The sequence below is a fragment of the Globicephala melas genome, chromosome 11, assembly GCF_963455315.2.
Source record: "Globicephala melas chromosome 11, mGloMel1.2, whole genome shotgun sequence".
Classification (NCBI taxonomy): Eukaryota; Metazoa; Chordata; class Mammalia; order Artiodactyla; family Delphinidae; genus Globicephala; species Globicephala melas.
Genome location: NC_083324.2, coordinates 4,459,898 through 4,481,441, shown reverse-complemented (window position 1 = coordinate 4,481,441; position 21,544 = coordinate 4,459,898). Strand labels below are relative to the sequence as shown.

The 21,544-nt window shown below is 40.7% G+C and overlaps 1 protein-coding gene across 4 annotated transcripts in view; it reads right to left on the bottom strand.

Annotated features, from left to right (window-relative positions):
- Positions 1 to 21,544, bottom strand: part of TMCC1 (transmembrane and coiled-coil domain family 1) — a 220,593-nt gene that overhangs the window by 4,920 nt on the left and 194,129 nt on the right. For 3 of the 4 annotated variants that reach the window (XM_060307224.1, XM_060307226.1, XM_030840872.3), the window contains 2 exons: positions 16,829 to 17,763; positions 1,491 to 1,626 (listed from right to left, as the gene is read on the bottom strand). In XM_060307224.1, coding sequence (XP_060163207.1) covers positions 1,491 to 1,626; positions 16,829 to 17,763 — 1,071 coding nt within the window. Of the gene's footprint in view, positions 1 to 1,490; positions 1,627 to 16,828; positions 17,764 to 20,538; positions 20,750 to 21,544 lie in introns of all 4 variants that reach the window. The other variant, XM_030840873.3, reaches the window with a different exon arrangement.

Below are 21,544 nucleotides of genomic sequence, written 5' to 3'. Positions count from 1 at the left end.
TCCTCTCAAGGCCATAATCTTGACCCATGAGTTTATATAAAATTTACCATAACACTCAGAGGACAGAACCTATTTCCTTAGCAATCGTCAGATACCCTCCAAAGCTCAGCAGTGGTGGGAGCCCTGGGTTTTTCTGATCTTGGTTTCAGTGGGCCCTGGTTTCCTGGGATTTGAGGTGAAGGCTAGGCAACTTCAGACTGAAGCTAAGCTAGAGAATGGACATACAACAGATACATTCCAGCCCAGAATGACCTCGGGGAAAAAAACTAAAACGTAAGCAGAATTCCGGGGCATGGAGAAGATGGCATCTGGGCAAATGATCTAGACATTCCCTTGATTCTTTGTAATAAAAGTTTCCCGGACCAGTTCCCTTCTCTAAGACTAGTTTATTTCAAGATGCTTTCATATGAAACCACCAACTGTTTTCTTAGAAATATCTCCCAAATGGGATGAGTAAAAGTTAAGTATCGTATTTTCCCAGAGATTAAACTAGAGGAGTATTAGCCTTAAACATTATTGCCTCATGTGTTATTCTTGTAAACTGCCTGGCAATGCACCTGTAAAAGGTTTGGATTTGGCAGCTAGCACAAAAGCCCCCTTTACCATAGAAGAAGATAGGTAAGATGGCCCTGAGACTTGTCACAGCAGCTCCTGAAGCAGCAACGAACAGACGTAACACATGTGCTTTTCCACGTACTGAGACAACTGTGATCCTAAGAAACATTTCCTAAGAACGCAAGCAAGCATACCACCTCCAAATGGCATAGACTTTTGAGAAATGCACCTCATCTGAAGAGCAGGCGTATTACAGTTGGTATAAGCTTCTCAATATTCTACCTCTCCATCCTTTTTTCCCCTAAACATTTTTTTTATTGTGGTAAAATACATGTAAAATTTACCACTTTAATCATCTTAAAGTGTTTAATTCAGAAGCATTTAGTAAATTCACAATGTTATGCAACCATCACTACTATTAAATTCCAGAACATTTTCATCATCCCCAAAATAAACCCGTACCTTTTACCTATCACTCCCTTCCCCCTTCCCTTAGTTTCTGGCAACCACTAACCTACTTTCTCTCTCCACAGATTTGCTTATTTTAGACATTTCTTATAAATGGAATCATACACTATGTGGCCTTTTGTGACTGGCTTCTTTCACTGAGCATAATGTTTCAAGGTGGATCCATATCGTAGCATGTATCAGTACCTCATTCCTTTTTTTCTTTTTTTATTGTGGTAAAATACGTATAACATAAAATTTACCATCTTAACTATTCTTAAGTGTACAGTTCAGTGGTATTAAACATTTATAATGCTGTGCAACCATCACCACCATTTATCTCCATAGCTCTTTCATCTTATAAAATTGAAACTCTGGACCCATTAAACAATAACCCACCCCCCATCCCCCTAATGCCTTAGCCCCTGGAAACCAACATTCTACTTTCTGTTAGCCTTTTGCTTTTACACCTGATCCTTCATGCTAACCTGAATGTCCCGAGCCCGTTCATAGGACTGATATGCAATTTTCTCTTCCATGCTGGCCAATTCCTGCTTCAAGTTCAAGATTTCATTCTGGTGGAGCTCTGTTAGGTCATTTAGTTGTTCTTCTAATCGTTCACATCTAAGAAGGGGGAAAAGTTAAATTTTTTATGCATTCTGTATTTTTCTTGGTATTATTCACATCCAATCCCCAAAATCCATTCTGCAAAGGAAGAAAATAAAAGCACAAAGAAATTAAGTGAGTGGCCTGAGGTAACAGGGCATGCTAGTGGGTACAGCTCTTAGTGCCTGGAATGGACAGCTTGTCACAAGGCCATATCATAGCAGCAACATGGCTCTTCCACATCTCTCAACACACGGTATTTGTAGTGAGGCCAGCAGCCCTGATTAGCTTTAAGCATACCCATTATAAACGAGGCAGTTCTTATTCTGCTCTGAGCAGTACATGGGAGAGGCAAAAACTACAGCAACATTAAGCAGGTCTTATCAGAAGATAAACAGCACATAAATGGAAACTGACCTTCTGGCAATCACCAGTAGCTTATTCCAACACCCGGCAGGTCACTCACCTGTATGTTCATTATTCAGAGCCCATCATCACTATAGCCAAGCACAGTGTCTGTGACAGTGTCAACAGATATTTACTGAGAGCCTTCTGTGTGCCCGGTATGTTCAAAGTGCTGCGGACACTGTGGTAATAAGCAAGACAGAACGCCTGCCCTCAGTTTACGTTCTGCAGTCGGGGTGGAAGGCAAGAAAACCAAGATGACCGCAGGCATGGATAAGTAAACCAGGAAAGATCAGTATGGGCATATGGCAGAGTGCCCAGCGGCTGACGAAGCTGGAATGGTCAGGGAAGGCCTCTCCCCCATTCAATGCTCTAAACAATGAGAGCTGAAACCTGAGTGATGACATGAAAAAGCCCCGTGAAGCTGTGAGGGGAAGAGTATCTTAAAGCAGAAGGAATTGCAAGTATAAAGGTCTCAAGATGGGAATTAGCTTGGCAGGTTTTAGGGACAAGAAGTAGGGACAGTGTGGCTGCAGGTGAGTAAAAAACTGTGAGAATGCAGGGAGATAAGGTTACTCAGGAGGAAGGATCATTTTGTTCATCTTGCACCTCTAGCATTTAGGACTACATATGAAAAGGTTTATTCTACATAAATATGGGACCTGGGCAGGGCATCTAAGGACCAGTAGGATTGGAACAGTTTTAAAGAACGAGATCAGAGATTCCGGGTGGAAAAAGAACACAGGTAAAGGACAGGAGGTGGAAATGTATAGGCTAACTGGAACAGTAGACCTAAGTTGGAGAAAAAAAAGGAAATCTGCCCGTAAAAGGTAGGTAGGGGAGTGGAGATTCTGGAATAGACAGTACAAGGGCCCAAAGCACACTGCTGGGCAGGGGTGGAGTGCGGTGTGGTGACATGATGAACACGGTGTTTTAAGAAACTGGGTTGTCTGCTAGTGGTGAAGCTTAGGGCAGGTTGTGGGTGGAGTTCAAGGAACCAAAAAAGGAGCTAAGAAGGTGGGAGAAAGGTTGATGACTACACACTAAGAAGCCTAGAAAGGGAAGAATAAAAACAGGTCTAGCTTAGTCCTACTGGAATGGAAGCGTCTCAGTCAGACAGAGGGCTCATCCAAAGAGGAGAATATATACAGTTGGGGTTCCACATCCTGCAGGTTCCACCAACCTCGGAATGAAAATATTTAGAAAAAAAAAATTCCATCAAGTTCCAAAATGCAAAACTTGAGTTTGCTGTGCGCCAGCAAATATTTACATAGCATTTCCATTGTATTAGGTATTATATGTACTGTAGAGGTGATTTAAAGTATGTGGGAGGATGTGCATAGGTTATATAAGGGACTTGAGCATCTGCAGATTTTGGTATCCATGGGGGTGGAGTAGGGGGAATGTGTGTCCCGGAACCAATGCCCCGCAGATGCTACCACTGAGTGCTGCCCAGGCAAGCACACACCTAACACTAGCATGTGAGTCTCAGCAGACTTCGTATTAAAAAAATAAAAATGTCAGAACAAACTCAAACATTTAAAACTACCCTCCCTTTTCCTCTTGTTTTTAACCACATGTATAGTACACAAACTTTTAAGGAATACATGCAAGTTCTCTGTTCAAGGTAATTTTTATGTGGTGGCATCACCAACATTCTCCCTTCTAATAATTGTAAAATGAATAATTATATTCATTTATATCCTAAACTCCATTCCTTCTCTACGAAACAAGGATTTAAAAGAGGTGCAGCTGACCCTTTTTACTATGTTACTGAATCCTATTTAGTTCTCCTGTGTCCTTGATAAGAATCTTTGTGCTGCTTTCTTTCCCACTGAAACTGTCACTAAAGTGACTGAACAGTTGATCAGAAAGGTTTCCACTTTTTGTCCGTAACTAGGGCGGATTCTCTGTGACTCTGCCTTTTTTTTTTCACTTTATCTGTGACCCTGGGCATGCTCAGAAACAGATGCCACCTCTGGAGTTGATTTTCCACCAAATTTTAAGTTCAACAAATGTCACAAGATTATGTTAATATATTGTCTTTTTATGATTGTCCTATTAAGCTCATCGTTTGTGGTGTTTTCAGTGTTCGATGATTTCGTTATTCTTTCACCTCACCACAGAGGGGCTAGACACTTTTTAAAAGTGGTGTTCCATTGTGTCAGTCCCTTGGGATTTAAGGGAAGGGCTGGGCCTGGCAGCAAAGAACTGTCCTAAGCTAAGGATTAATGTGGGGTGGCAGGGAGGGGAGCCTGGTGGTAGTGGCAACCAGCCTGCATGCTGATGAAAGCAGACCCAGATGACATCTTTGGCATGTGTTCCATAGGCTACCACCTCAACCCCTTAGCCCACAAATTGTATAGTCTTTCAGGCCTTTCAGGAATGTTGGAGAATCTTATTTGATATTAAACATGGCTCACAAATACCATTAGAACAAATTAAAAAGTAATAGCAGCAGCTACCATTTATTCAGTGCCTACTATGTAAATTAACTTCCACAACCCCAAGAAGGGAGTAGGTATTATCTTCACTTTACAGATGAGGAAGCTGTAGCTCAGAGAGGTAAAGAGACTTGCCCAAGGGCACACAGAAATTAAGCAGGGGAGCAAAGATTTGAATCCAGGTTGGTTTGACTTTAAAGCCAAAGTTCTTAACCTCTGTGCTATGATGCCACTTTGAAACAATTCAAGAAGCCCAGATAAACTAATTCCCTTCATAAGTAAGAAATGTGAGTCAGGTCTAAAGCTGATCCAAATCACATAGCCACAAAGGGGCCTGGACAGTACTACACTGATGTGATGGTTTGAAGCTTTATGTCAAGGTGGAGTCAATGGGAGGAGGAGTGTAAAAAAAAGATTATGGACCTAGAATAAGAAAGAAGATAATAACAAGTATCGGTGAGGACGTGGAGATTTCGAACCCTGGTATACTGCTGGTGCAACTGTTCTGGAAAACAAATTTGGCAGCTCCTCAAAGAGCTAAACATAGAGTTACCATATGCTTCAGAAATCCCACTCCAGGTATACACCAAAGAGAAATGAAGACTTATTTCCACTCAAAATTTGTACACAAATGTTCATAGGAGCATTATTTATAATGGCCCCAAAGTGGAAACAACTATCAACTGGCGAGTGGATATATAAAGTGTGGTCTATTCATACAATGCAGTATCATTTGGAAAGAAAAAGAAACGAAGTAATGACACATGCTACAATATGGATGAGCCTTGAAAATACTATGTTAAGTGAAGCATGCCAGTAAGAAAGACCTGAAAAATGTATGATTCCATGTATATGAAATATTCAAAATAGGCAAATCTATAGAGACAGAAAGATTAATGGTTGCCAGGGGCTGGGGCAGGACTGAGAAGATTGGAGACTGATGAAAATGTCCTAAATAGATTATGGTGATGGTTGCATATATCTATGAATATACTAAAACAATTGAACAATTGACTTGCGTATCTCAATAAAGCTGTTAAGAAAAATTATGGATGCCTGTAGTTTACTTTGAAATGCATCAAAAAAATACAACAGATAAAGGATGGACAGATGGAAAGATATACAATAAGACAATATTGTAAAATGTAGAATCTAAGAGGTGGGTGTATGGATGTTCACTGTACAATTTTTTTCAAGTCTGCAGTGTGTTTGAAAATTTTATAATAAACATTGGGAAAAAATGATTATAGGTGTTATAGCCAGGAGCACTTGGGTTTGATTCCTGGTTCTACCTCTCAAAGTTGCATAGCAAGTTCCTTCATCTATAAACTGAGGGTAATAATCTCTACCTTGTATATGCATTTGAGTACACAGGAGGTGTTAAAAAATGTCTCTCTCCTTTCCATCTTCACAGTCTACTAAGAACACACTGGCCCTTTCGAAAATGTTTCTACTGCATTATGAAGAAGGCATCGCGTGAGTACTTGCTCCCTGAAAGGAATTCATGGGCAATTTGAAAACCTTTTTAACTAACCAAATATTTCCTGTGGTGACTGACTCATGGCCTTAGTCTAATCTTAGGCTCATCGGCAGTCCACATCACTGTGCTAACTACAAAATAAATCCAATATCTCACACCCTGTTTTACATGTCTCTAAGATGATCACTATTTCACATACCTCCCCCTTCCCCTTTAGAGTTGTTAAAATCAGTAGGTTACAAAGAGAAATACACCACAAACAGTTAAAGTATTGTTTGAAAGATAAAAATAAGTTCCCTGACTATAAAGAATCTTAAATTCTAGGGATGAGAAAAAGCCTACTTAAATCTCTTTCCATCAAGGAACTATTTCTACAACATCCCTGACAAGCAATCTCTCTGTGAACACCTCTAGTGGCAGGGTATGGTTTTTCCTAAGGCAGTTGTTTTCACTGCTAGATAGATACAGCTATCCATCTAAAACTGAACTAAAACCTAGCGACTCATAACTCTCACCTCAAGCCCCCTCTCTCATCTACATTACCTGTGATGCCTGCATTCAGCAATAGGAGATAGTTCCCTATGGATTTCCACACAACTAATCCCTAAAGTCCTGACCGCACACGCATCTGTCAGTATCATTTTTTTTTTTTTTTTTTGCGGTACGCGGGCCTCTCACTGTTGTGGCCTCTGCCGTTGCGGAGCACAGGCTCCAGTCGCGCAGGCTCAGCGGCCATGGCTCACGGGCCCAGCCGCTCCACGGCACGTGGGATCCTCCCAGACCAGGGCACGAACCCACGTCCCCTGCATCGGCAGGCGGACTCTCAACCACTGCGCCACCAGGGAAGCCCTGTCAGTATCATTTTTGAACTCAGGCTGCTGACTGGATTCTTTCAACTCATCTCTCTTGCCTTATGTTATTTGTAAAGATAAGCCTGTCTTCTATTCCACTTGTCTTCATCCTGGGTGAAGACACAAAAGGCAAGAGGTAAGGGCAAGGCCACTCAGAGCTTAGAGTTTGCTGCTAGAGAGTATCTCAGCCCCTAAGCCTGGTAACTGTCCTTGCTAGGGTGATATACATTTTGTTGTATATCATAAAAGGTCAGGTGAGAAGAAGAAAGAATAAGTCAGCCTATTTTGTAATTTTTGCCTAGGGCTCAGGAATTTCATACATAAACCTCTAATTGAAAAGCAAAATCGCATTTGCATTTGTGTTTTATTTATCCTCATGCTCTTGTGAGCACCCATCAATTTAAGGGGACAGGAATAAAGTGAACAGAAACTTGCCAGGTGGCAAGTGACAGGCAGATTAGGGTATAAGAAATGTTTTTTCTCCCAAACTTTTAACACTTTAACATTCCTTTGAAATGCAACCCTTGAATCCTATATTCTCTTCCAGAATTTTAGATCCAAATTGATGTAGACATTAAGAATTTTCAATATATATAATTTTAAGTCCCCACCTTAATTAGATTTACCAACACGCTTTATTGATTTCTTTCACCAATGGTGTGAGTTCATGTTTTTTCTTCTTGAAATATATCCTGTAGTATTTCTTTCAGCAAGGTTTTATAAGAGGTAATTTTTATCTACATGAGTCTGAAAGTGTCTTGATTTTATCCTCTTCCTTGAATAATGAATCAGGTGGACAGAGCAGCCTACATGTAGTTATTCTTCCCTAGCACTTGGAAGGTATCATTCTGTTGTTCTCTGGCAGTATAATGTCTCATTTATTTCGTCTGTTTCACAGTGGGTTTCTTTCATCAACTAGATTTCCTTGTGACATTTGCAGCTTTTGTTTGAGAGTATTTTATGGAGTTCCCTCCTGCATGTATCTCTTTCAGGTTCCTTTTTGGGCTGTTTCATGGCTTTGGGTTGTGACAAAACATGTTTTGGATACTTACACCTATGAACAGCTAAGATGATTTATTAAATAACACCTGAGGTTGCCCCTCAGATTTTTTAACCCATTTGTGAAAGGAGAAATTCTATAATTATTTAACGCTATGCATGAGTATGTAATACTATATATAAATAATGGAGTACTTGCAAAAGTCCTCAGCACTTGTTTCTAACTCTTGAAGCTTATAAACCAATGTTTGTCATATAATGGTCATTAACATGTCACAGATTCTGGAAGCCATTTTAGGACCGAATTTTGTTCACTCCACATTCTATCTAAAGGCTCTCCACCTTCACTGCTTCTGCTTTGCACCTTCTTTTGACTTAGGGATGTTTTTATGCTGTGTTATGCAGTTTGTACAAGCCGATGTATCAGCTCATCCAGGTTTTGGACTCAAATCCTGGCTCTGCGACACACTGGTGTGAGTGACCCTGTTCATCTGTTAAGAAGAACTCTATCTACTCCAAAGGGCAACTGTGTGGATTCCATAGGAGGTAGATGCCTGGCAAAAAAGGCTACAACCCCTAAGTGAGGTGGTTCAAAGGCACCGCTTGTCGACTGCCATGTGATCCCAAGTACTACTATATGGCTCCACTGTTCACGGCTTCCTGCTTCTGATTTTTTCCTCTAATTCTTCATTTCTTCATCTATCTCCACATTCTCAATTTCATATATTCTGGAATTTTCATTGTTTCCAGTATATTCATGTTGTTTTTTCTATGACATCACACAAATGGGCACACATTCTGTCCTTCTCAACTCTGGGCACAAGCCTCTTCTTACTTCCTCACCAGCAGGGCCAGCACAAGCATACAAATGGCTCCTGCCATTATCTGGCTCAAGTCTGCCAGATAATTCAACTAGTTCCATTCACTGGCCTGTTCCAAGCTGTCCTTTAAATTGATAAAAACCTCCTATCTACCTTCCTTTCATGGCATGTGTTTTGTATGTGTGTGAAGGAAAGTCTCTTAAATAAATTTTAGCTGATCTTTGCAAATCTTCAGAAAGAGTTGAGTAGAAAGTGCTAATCCTTACCATGGATTTCCATACCCTTGTAGAAAATGAAGTCTTTCAGAAGTTGAACAATTTACTCACAGTTACGTGGGAATTAACAGCAAGATCTCCTCAAGCTGAGTCTTCCTAAATGGGAAAAACTCCGATGGGGTAATTATCGCTCCCAAAGAGAGCACTTTATTAGCAAATAGTTAAATAGCAAAGTAGCATTTCGGTAAGTAAAATGAGCTCCATTTTCCCACAGATGAAACACAAACAAGTTAGGAGACTTGCTGAGGTGACACAAAGCTGCAGAACTCAGGGGTGAAGCAAAACCCACAAAGGGTCCAGATGAAACAGCCCCATTAATTCATCCACTAATGACTACCAGCATTTACTTCCCTCTTCAAGTCATAAGAATTACCTGGAGAATGATGGCTTTCTGAAAGAACAGAAAAGTTGAAGCTGTAATTGTGTAGCTGTAACCCTATGACACTCACACAAACAGTTGTGTTTGCGTTACCATAGTAAGCACCTCCAATCTGCAGGAAACATCAGGAAGGAGACTGAGAAAGCCATAAAATTTGAGGCTTTTGCAAAACATGATGAACAAAGAGGTTGGCAAGATGCCCCTGGTGTCCTGCAATGCAATCTTCTGGGTTGCCTCAGTACCCTGAAAAAACTGTACTGACTTGTCATTATTAAAACACTTTCCCTAATTTTTTCACCTGGGTCACGGAAGTTTGTTCCTCAGCTCTTTTCACAACCTCACGACCTGCAAACTGAAAGCACAAACCTGACCATGCTTAGCAATTTCCAATCAAACATTTTTTCAGTGTTATCAGCCTGAGTGGCTTATGTAATCCACGTGTGAAATTACGGTCTGCAAACAGGCTAACACAAAGAGCCCAGTGAAAATGATGTGGTGTTATTTGGGGTGGAGGAGTGTGTGTGGTGGATGAATTTGGGGTTCAATCTAACCTACTTAATCACTGTAAGCATCAAAACATCAGCACCAAAAATAACAATAACAACGACAGCTACCCGGTGTCTGCCTCGGAGGAACTCAAATTCATGATGACATTTCTCCATTAATCCTCACCTCCTTCCTCTCTGGGACGTACTTCAAATTATAATTGAGAAAAACGCTGCAACCTTCCCCCGTTAGTGAGGTGCAGGGAGGGTCTGAACTGCTTGGTTCAAGCTACCTGTTTTTTGCGGTACACGGGCCTCTTTCTGTTGTGGCCTCTCCCGTTGCGCAGCACAGGCTCCGGACGCGCAGGCTCAGCGGCCATGGCTCACGGACCCAGCCGCTCAGCGGCACGTGGGATCGTCCCAGACCGGGGCACGAACCTGTGTCCCCTGCATCGACAGGCAGACTCTCAACCACTGCGCCACCAGGGAAACCCAACGCTACCTGTTTTTTAGATTTGTTTTATTGTTGTCTTTTAACATCCCCCCCATTAGTCAAACGCAAAATCTGAATAACAAAAGGAAGAAAATACTTCCCACCAACTTCCTACTCCTCCCGTTTTTAATATTCTAAACTCCTTTGCTCACTTTACTTTCTAGTGTTTACTTCCTGTCTAAATTCTAAAATGGAGAAGCCAGATACCTAGGGAATTCATAGAAAGGACACCTCCATTCTCTCATTAAATATTAACACCAAACCAGCAAAGGGAAAAAAGGGAAAGTAAATTGCGTAACAGCCTTTCATATGTGATTTTTTTAAAATCAAGACCTCCCTGTAAGGGATTTTAACCCCTTCATAAGACACTAATTAAAACTCTCTGGACATGAAGGGGGGGTGTTCTTGATCCTACTAGTATATGATTTTGACTGGCACATGCTTTCCATGTCATTCCATCTGGAACAAAAAGTAGCATGAGATTAATATTCTCATTTTGAGACTTTTTACTTAAAGGTCCTTCCTCAATCATTACAACTCAAAGGGAACATAGACAGCTAAATATGATTTGAGCTTAACTATTAGTAAACAGAAAGCTTGAACACTGTGAGATCTTTTTTAAAAAAGGAGGTTATATTATATTTGGGCAGGTGAAATTCTTCCCCCAGAAGCAAAACCTGCTCTATCTACAAAGTATTAAAACACATCCAGATTTTGTTGTAGGTTTACAATTCATAAGTGAATATGGGTCTTGGAAAGTGAAAATTCCAAATGGTCTTAGAAATTGATCCAATTTCATCCACTGGATCAGTCAACACAGTAGTCATCTTCCTAGATCAAAGATAAGCCAGGGCTCTTTTGGGTCAAATTCCTGACAAATGAGAAATTTTGGTGAGTGCACAGGTTGGGAATGCTTCACTTAATGCACCTCTGGGTGTGGCTCAAAAGTCTGCAGCCACCTCTGAGAGCCAGTGGTGCTTCCCTAGTTGGGCAATAGGTCACTAGGACAGGATGGCTGAAGAATCCTGTACAACAGGTACTGAGAGAAACAGGAAGAATTAGGTCCCAGGGCTGACTGACACCAATAGGCAACTATGAAAGCAGTCTACTGTATTATTATTTCCCAAGTGCATACCGGAGACCTGAGGTAGTTTCTGCCAGTGTTTGACCAGAATGGACAGACATAGCTGGGGCAGGAGATTATGACATGAAATGGGAGCTTGAATACACTCCTGGCTGAACTGGGGAAAGAAAGTGAATTTTCCCTCCTTACCTTTTGTTACCATATTTGTGTTGAAGCCCAAAAAGGGTCTAGTAAACACTGAACTAGCTAGCCTTCAGTTGAAAAGGAAAAAGCACAGAATCAGTCCCCAATTAACAATCAGTCCCCCAAACTTTCAGGAGAGGCAGGGCATTATCTTAAAGTCAAAAAGCAGCAGATGCCTAAAGCATATAGGGAATAAATAAAGGCTATAGGGGCTTTCTGGGCAATTTGCAGACTTGGTAATGACAGCTTTCTAATATCCTGCCACTTCTCAGACCATATCAGGTGCTTCCACAAACATTATCTCATTTAATAATCTCAACAACCCTGTACAATAGATACCATTACCCTGTTTTTACAGCGGAAACTGAGACTCGGGTGAGTTACATAAGGTCACACTGCTAATTAGTATCAGAACCGGCAGGAAAATTCAGGCTTGTCCAACCTTAATTAATTAATGAAGTAATTAATTTATTTGCTCTCCTTCTCTTCCCCTGTTCCTCCTTCCTCCCTCCCATTCTCCCTCCATTACCTCTTCAGTGGCTAAACTGGGAAGAGCCTATCTGTATGAAAGATCTCTTTGACGGAAGGTCTTACCCTTCTTATGAAGCATCTATTATGAGCACCTCTCAACTGGGCTTTTTTTCCTCTTATAAATGAAGAACTAATTTGATCCAATATTTTCAGTTTCCATTTCAAACGTATGGCCAAACTTAGTCTACATATCCTCTGGAGAGTCTCAGATCAACTTACAGTTGACAAACAGGTCTAACACACGGAATACGGGGCTAACATAGCTATATCTGACCATGTCTGTGTCTTATGCCCAGTGATAGTAAAAGTTCATACTTAAACAACAATTTCTTTAGTTAGAACTCCAATGGCCTGTGCCTAACTGGGGGAGCCTAGTTACTGACTGTTCTACTGCATGTGATGACTGCTCATGGTGACTGCCTCCTTCTGTATTTTTGCTCTTATGACTCAGTGCAATTTAAAATATCCCTGGGCTTAATACAAACAGTCTCAGAAGCCGATTTCCAAAGAACACTAATCCTCTTAAAATAGAAGCTTTCAAATGGCATTACTGTTCATCAACACCAGGAGTGTTTTCAGCCTGCCTAGCATGACACTGCTCTCTATACAGGCAGTAGCTGAGTAAAATTCCGGGCCAGATTCCCTAAGGGGAAAACTACAAAAGGAACCTGTAAAACTGTTGATGAATTGTTTTCCTAGTTCTCTCCTATTTTCAATGCATTTTGCCACAGCTGAACTTTTTCCTACTGTAGCTCAATACAGGATACCCACTTTGGGAACAGACTAATCCTCCAGCTTTTAGCAGCAAGTTAAATATATGTTAAACCATTTTACTGTGTGACCTGGCAAAAGTCACTTTATCTCTCTGGGGCTCAGTGTACTCATCTGTAGAATGAGATTAAACTAGATATCTAAGGGCCCCTTCTATCTCTGAAGTAATAAAGTGAACCCTGTTGCCACTAACAAATCTGTAATAATGCTCTAATGGGATGAAGAGATTAGCTGGATAAGGAGAATCTGAAGTCAGCACAGATCCCATCATTAAAAAAAAAATGTCTAATTCTTGTCTCCTACCTTCCCAAATTCATGATCCCACTTATATCTAAGAGTCCAATACAAAGCTCAAAGACTAAGTACCTAGTTACTGTCCCAAGGTTGAGGTGGAGTTCAGATCCGAGCTCAGCTACAATGACTTCCTGGGCTAAGTGCATGTGGGTGCTGAAGAAACACTCTTCCGTCATGGCGCAATCACGTGGGTGCTGAGAGGTTGCTGAATGCTTCTGATTATTCCAAAGTAGATGGTCTTGGGCAAAACTCTTTACCCTGGTGCTACTCACTGGGGTAGAGACCAATGGGAAGCACATTAAGTGAGTGACAGTGTTGAGAAGGGCCTCTGAAAAGGGGGAAATCAGGACGGGGGTGGAGGTTTACTTAAATAGGGGTCCCCTATTACTTACCTACACCTGAGAAAACTAGTGTAGATACTAGCTTGAGAAAACTTTCTAGAACTTGTGCATTCACAGAATTTTACAGAATATGTTAAAACAGGGACAACTTTTAGGAAAATATACACTGTGACCTGGAAAAGGCCTAATACCTCTTGCTAATAAAGTCAATGCTTCTTAGAGCTAGACTATAGGTTAGTTTTTCAATCATACAGATGTCAGGTTTGAGTTTGGGAAAAAAACTTGTTCTGGTATGAAAAGAACACAGGCTTTGGAGTCAGATAAAACTGGGTTTGATTCCTGGCTTTACCACTTAGAGAGTAATCTTTGGCAAAACTTAAAAACCTCACTGGGCCTCAATTTCCTCATCTGTAAAATGGGGTAATACAATGCACCTGCAGGGACATTGTGAGGATTAGCAAATATACATGAAGCATCCAGCACTATGCACATCATAGATGTTTAGTGAGAGAAGCTGCCAGAGGTACAGTCCTCCTCCTCCTCATTTAATACTGTGCATGGCCTCCCTCCTGTCAACTCAGATATTAGTAAAATAAACTACAGCAGAGAAAATAAGCAGAAATGCATCTAGAGCAGCCATGTATGCGTTAACTGGTTTCTCGGTCACAGAAGAGTCCCTTAAGTCCATCCCTCCCTACTTCCTTCCTAGACAAAAAGCCAAGCCTGTAACAGAGTAGAAATAGAAATTAGCAAAGAGAGGCTGCTGCAGGCAGCTGACTAAGAGTGCGGAGAAGATGTGGAAAGGAGAAAGAACAAACTAAAAAGGCAGACGACAGAAGTTTAAAAAGCAAGCTGCCTAGGACCATTTATTGCAGAGGCATGTAAGCTGACACCCTCACTGAGCTGAGAGTATAGCTCTAAGAACACTGTTTTTTTTTTTTTAACACTACTGTTTTAAGCTATTTCCAATCATGTTAGGCTCAATGTAACTACTCTGTTAAAAGAAGGTAGAGAAATTCTGCAAAAACACTTAAAATGTTAAAAGTTTTGGTGCTTAAAAGAATAAACTACAATCTGTGGGGAAAATTTCACTTATGTAGAACAGTTCAAAGACCAACAAAATTAGATAAATATATTTACCGTGTAAAGACATATGGAACGGAGGAGAAATCCCTTACTGCTCTATACATGGAAATACTGGTGCGACGAAATAGTTGAGTAAAACAGTTGTGAGTTTTCCACTGCTTTTCTTGGGAAAAAAAAAGGTTCAAGATTCTGTTTTAAGGAAAGACCATTTTCAAGCTGCAGTGATTTGACAGTCAGATTACACATCACATTATGTATCCCTCTCGCCCCCTCTGTTTTTGAAAATTCACAAGTTTCCTTTATTCTCTCTTCATTCCATAAAACAAGTCATTCACTTACTACCAAGAACCCAAAATGCAATGAAAGAAATGCACTTCTCCTTAACGTCATACGTGGCTTGGACATGATTCTTTTAATGAGGTAATAATGAGGACCTAAACTTCTGTCCTGTCTGTGAATTATTTTAAATGGATACAAAGGAGGCCTTGGGAGACTCGTTTTTCCTCCCTGATTTTCTCACACTGGCCTACACCTGACTTGAAGACGTAACAAACTCTATATGAGTTTTAAGCTCTGGAAGAATTTAAAAACTGGAATGTTTTGCTATCTTTTCAAAATAAAGGGGTCAAAACAACTGACCGTGGAACGCCCAGGTCTCCATGTTCAGAGGGGTGTATTTTAATAGCAGCAGTAGCAGCTGCTACCTAACATCAATCAAGCACTTACCGGGCCAGGCACTGAGCTATGTGCTTTACATAAATTATTTCATTGAAATGGCACAATAATCTTATGAAGGACTATTATTATTTCTATGTTAGAGATGAGAAAATCAAGACTTAGAGAAGTTAAGAATCTTGCCCAGTTTTCAAGATTAGTAAGTGGCAGAACTAGAATTTGAACCCGGGAGTTAGGTTTAATGTAGTACAAAGGACCAGGTGTTTTATTTTTAGAGTCCATCTGAGTATTAGATTGCTCGCTGCTTTAGAAATTGTCTTCTGAGTATGTTAAAGAATATACAACACAATGAAATAAGAATAGTCATATACTTGCTTTTAGAACTTCATTTCTCTCTCCCACACTCCTCTGTTCTTCTCCCTTAAGTCTTAAGTCAGAACCGAAGGACGGAAGAGTGAAGATAAGAGGTAGGACTGAGTGATTGATTAGCATTTTCTCCATCTGAAAACAGCTTGCTGAGGTAGCTCCTTTCAGAGCTAACTGATACACACGAACAATTTATTTCAGGCCCTGAAATTATCTCATAAAAGTAAACTTAAAAAAAAATCACTTTTATTATATATTTTTTTACAGGAGGTAAAGGGACCTTAAGAGACTGTCTGCTCAATCCTTGACATTATAGTAAAAGTACTGAGGATTCCCTGTAGATCGTAACTGGGACAAAACCACAATCCAGGCATTTCAGGGCCTAACCTATGGCTGTTAACAGGCTGTGTGGCTCCTGTAATATTGGCCCTTAATCTGTATCAGTGAGGTGGCCTGGCTCTGGCTGACAAAGTGTGGATCTGAATGAGTACTCCACGTGGATATTATTTCTATCTGCACGTGATGGAAGCAAGGGGAAGGGACACACATTTGGAGAAAAGCTTAGAGTGGTCTAATGTGAATACAGTTTGTAATGTGAAACACAAAAAAGAGACCAGCTTCTACCTTTAGCAGATTATGACTCAAAGCACTTAGTCCTTTGCGAATTCTCTAACTATTGTAGAACGATTTCATGTTTAAGTCCACTCTCGTTCAAACATTTGCCAATTCATAAAAGTAACAGACAGGCTTATCTGGATTTATTTCCAGTCTAATCTTTCTATACCAATTGCCCAGATAAGTGTGTTTAAAGTCAAATATCTACAAGGTTCATTACATTTTGGCTGGGCTATATCTCTGATTTCTACAGAGTTCAGAGGGCTATAGATCTTTTAAATTCAATGTATTATAACTATAGGCTGCAATTGTTTGTGGTTCTGTGATTATAAATAAGTAGGTGGAATGCCTTAGAAAGCTTGGGTTTCATTTGAAATTTGAAGACTAGAGGGCTACAGTAATCATTAACCCCTGACTGAAACACTCCACTCGTGTGTGATCTTGGGAGTCATTTAACTCTGCTTGCCTCTCTTTTGCTCTCTATGATAAGAACTCATGCAAACATCACGTAACGTATCTAAAGTGCTGTGAATACTCCAGAGAAAGACACTGTACCAAGACCTTTTAAAGCTACTCCCCAGTATCCAAAGGGAGGGGAACCTAAACATAAATAATTGAGGATTTTAATTCCACGTAACTTACCTATATCGCTCCTCCTGTAAGGCCTGCATTATTAAGGAGTAGTCCCTCTGATAATGTTCCTTGAGGGTCTCAAAGGATTCCTCTAGTCTGGCCTGGGTCTCCCGGATCTCCTGGATCTCATGTAGTAGTGCATCAAATCCTGAGCTCTGCATGTCCAGGGTGTTTGTTTTGGAGCTGGATGCTCCTACAGCAATGCCTCCAGTGGTGCTGTTGGCTCCCACTGAGCCTGACGTGGCACTAGAACAATCTTCCTCACTACCATATTTGGGGCTGGACTGAAAGTTTGAAATTACTCCCAAAGCCTTTCCCGCATCATCCACTTGCCCTTCCTCTAAAGAGTCCTTCAGGTTAGGGATATTGTCTGCGCTGCCAAACTTATTCCGAATTAGTGAAGCGATCTCTCTGGGCTTAGAGACCACGGCCCCTGCTGCTGAATGGGTTGCCTGGGAGAAGCTGGAGAGTCCACCTTTAACACTGTCCACTACACCTTCACTGAAGCCGGTCACCTTTGCTCCCACATCCTTCAGACCCTGGTGCATGTCCCTGAAGACGTCCTTTGGCTGCCGGGGGATCCCATTCTGCTCCACCTCTCGGAGCTTCCTATGGTAGTGCTCAAGCTTCTTTTGTAGTTGGAGGATGGTCTGGGCAGATTTCTGGTTCTTCTTCTCAAAAACCTGCTTGATACGGGCGGCCTGCTGCTTGTCCGCACTGTTGGCAAGCTTCAGGTACTCGGCAACGTTGTCGTCCCGGGCTGTTTGTGCAATTTTGATTTGTTCTGTGAGCTTCAGGATCTTCTGCTGCAAGTGAGCAATAGCAGCCTTTGTGCGCTGAGGGTCTGGTGTTCCATCCACAGCGTCTGTGTGGAGGCTGCCATCAGTGCTGGAGGCCACCGCACTGGAAGTCTGGGGGAGGCTGCTTACTTCCAACCGCTCGATCTAGCATAAAAGCAAGAGGCGGATGTTAGAAGGAGCCCAAAAGGAGTAGCTCTCCAGAATCAATGGGCCCAAATGTATTGAAAATTTACTTACTCAGCACAGATAGCTGACCTAATTCCTCCTGTCCTGTACAAGCCCCATCTCCCTCTTGGATACAGTCCTCATACAAGTACCCTTTGCTTTAAGCATGAGTTCTATTTAAGTCTTTTGCTTTAAACAAAAAGACTTACACAAGACGTAAACTGGGGGTATTCTTCCTTTGCTAGAGGATTTATTACAGTATTTCTTTAAATAATAAACCTCTCCTAGTGGGTTTAAAGCATGAATTAATTCACAAACATTCAACACACATATTTTTGTTTAGAAGCATATCTATGTACAACAAGGTACATCTGTATTTCAATTTAATTATATGAATATCATCTTAGTATTCAGACATCACTGTATTCCAATTCATGCTTTCAGATTACGGTCATCTGAAAATGTTGGCAAGAAAAGGTAATTTAAGTGGCTAGATATAAAAATCCAATTGTTATCACAGTGTCTTTTTATCAAATCATGTCAAGGTTGGTGCAATCATTCTCTCTGTTCTATTAGGGGCACTTAATGGGTAGCTGCAGACAGGTGAAGGAGGGAATGGGAGGGTACTGCTGAAAGGGCAAGGATGAACGTGGTATGTTCTTGAGAGTTCAAATCCCAAATCACAAGTAAATGTGATAAACTTAGGCAAGATAACATAGACAGTCAGGGACACAGACAGTAAGAGGTTAGTAATTAACAAGTCAATGACGAAGTTCAGACCTTTTGAAGCTCAAATTTTGTGAGTTCTATCTAGCAAAAGATTTTTATTAGGCAAGGGACTCCAAAACACATACAATGACTATCCTCTGGTATGCATGAGTGATCATTCAAGGAAGTTGAAGAAAAAGACAAATTGTTCAGATTTGAAAACTTACACTATAATGCTTCAAAGCCATTAGCCAAAGCTAAGGGGAGGTCATGTTTCTCTAACTCAGGAGAAAGAAGTCCTTCAAGAAGGCGCCCCTGGGTGTGGCTTGTGGTGGTGAATTAGGGAAGGGCCCATGGAAAAAGGCTTTAGAAACTTACTCTCTATTGAGTAGTGACCGAAATAAATAATAAAATAACAATTGCAGGGAAACAAAAATTCCCAGTAGGAGTGACAGTGTACAAGTTTACCATCCCGGAGACTAAGGGCACACTCTTTTCCTTGGTTCCCATCCCTAATCTGTCACCAGTAAACAATCTGCCAGGAAGAACTATATGTAGGTTACTCTCATATTTTAAAAAGTTGAATTAATTCTATAATGACAGTAATAAAACAAATCTGAAATATTCATGAAATGCTGATAATTAACTTGTCAGTCTAGAGATGCATTCTCCTTTTTTCATCTTGGCTGTATCTCCTCAGTTTTACTGTCTGAGCACGGACTATGCCGATCTCTAAAACACATTTAGTTCGTTACTGGATTCAATATATCACTACTAATGTGAACAGAAACAATATTATTTTCCTTCTAGATGAACAAACGTGAAATACTGTACATTTAAATAAAAGCAAAAGAATAATTTAAAACTGAAATGAATAACAAAAATGACATTAGGCTCCACTAATAAAAAGAATATGCAGAATAGTTAGGGACTAGCACAGTAACTGTTTTGTGTCACTTCTCCATCTGTCCTGTTCATCTTTAGGTGCGTGCTAATAAGCAGTGAGAGGGCCAGAGGGAAGGCAGCAGAAGAGAGGATGAGCCAGAGTTCCAGATAAACCAAGTCGCCAAGACTTGCAAGAGAAGCTCCTGGAAACCCACTCTCTTCAGTTCCTTCGGTTCACTCTCTTAAGCTGTACAGAGTTCCCATTGTGTGATTTTCCTTCTGAATGGAATTTCAGATCCCATAACTATAGTATGTAATATGACCCTGATTGTGTACTTACGTTTAATAGCTCAAAATCTACCACGGTATAAAAGGAAAGCAATATGAAACGTCTCTGGGCTTCCCTGGTGGCGCAGTGGTTGAGAGTCCGCCTGCGGATGCAGGGGACACGGCTTCGTGCCCCGGTCCGGGAAGATCCCACACGACACGGAGCAGCTGGGCCCGTGAGCCATGGCCGCTGAGCCTGCGCGTCCGGAGCCTGTGCTCCGCAATGGGAGAGGCCACAGCAGTGAGAGGCCCGCATACCGCAAAAAAAAAAAAAAAAAAAAAGAAACGTCTCTAGATCTAAGACTACAAGCTTATGCATGGTCTAGTTTTCTTAGGTTCTTTCTTATTACTTGAATATCAACTTATATGCATTCTTGTTGTCTAAAGAAGTGCAGACATGGAAATCAAGTTTAACTGTCACTCTGGAAGGACAGAAATTGATCATACTGCTCAAAAGATGGCTTTGGGACTAGAATCAAGGTTTGTTGTTGTTTTCTAAATTATTATTTATTTATCAAAAAATAGTTGATTTACAATGTTGTGTTAATTTCTGCTGTACAGCAAAATGATTCAGTTACACATATATAATACATTCTTTTTTTTATTATATTTTTTCCATTATGGTCTATCACAGAATACTGAATATAGTTCCCTGTGCCATACAGTAGGACCTTGTTGTTAGAATCAAGGTTTGATTACATCTCTAAAATTGAAAAAACCTGAATAAAGTTTCAATATAATTATTTACAAATCATCAGTTTAGATGTGTCTTTATTTCCCTGCACAGTAACTACAGAAATAAACCAGACTGTCTTTACTCCAACTCTGTCCTACCTGGCTGTTCGGAGCCCCACTATGTCCTTCCAGTGTGTGACTCCCACTTAGAATCATCAATATGGCTGCAAGAGCACAGCTGACAGAATCCACTGTCCTCGGCCTTGAGAAAGAAAGCTAACCCACAGCTTCAGCAGGAGGGTAGTTTACACTTGAAACCATGAATCACTGGATTACTCAGTAACTCCTCCCAATCCTGGCAGGCACTGTTCTTAAAAAGGAAGGCGAGAGAGAGCAGGAAATCAGGAGAGGAGAGGAGGGGAAGGGAGGGGAGAGAAAGAGGAGGAAAGAGAAAGATATATTGAACCACAGAATTATAGGACAGGGGTTGTGCATACTCTCTCGGTATCTTTTGAATTATGAACCAAGTCCTTGGTGGCCTGAATACTTAGCACTGGAAGGGCCTGACTTAGCTTTGAGTTGTGAACGTACCAAGTGAAAAGCTCTCTTTTCCAATAGTCTTTGCTAGCATACTAGGCTATCCACATAAAACAACATAAAATTAGATTCCTACTTCACTCCAGACAAACAACTATTGCAAATTTGAAATGTATAATTGCAAATGTGAAAAGCAAATTTAAAACCTTTTAGAAGGCAGTACTGGAAAATAGGAAAGGGTTTTCTTATACAGGAAAAGGCATAGATCAGAAAAACAAGACTATTAAGTCTGGCTACATTTAGTGTAGCAGTGAAGCATGGATTCTGGCATAAACTGCTTGGGTTGGAAACTGGCTTTGCTACTTACTAGCCATGTGACATTGGGCAAGTTATTTAACCTCTGTCTATATCCATTTCATCAACTGTAAAATATGGATAATACTAATGCCCATTTTCAGAAGACTGTTGTGAGGAGGAAGTGAATCAATGAACATAAAAACTCTCAAAACAGTACCAGGCACAGTGTAAGCTGTTAGTACTGGCTATTATTTTTGTACCATGTAAGCGGTTCTTTTTGAAAAATTCAAATATTAAAAGATTCCAGAATATACTTCCTTCCAAGATCTTT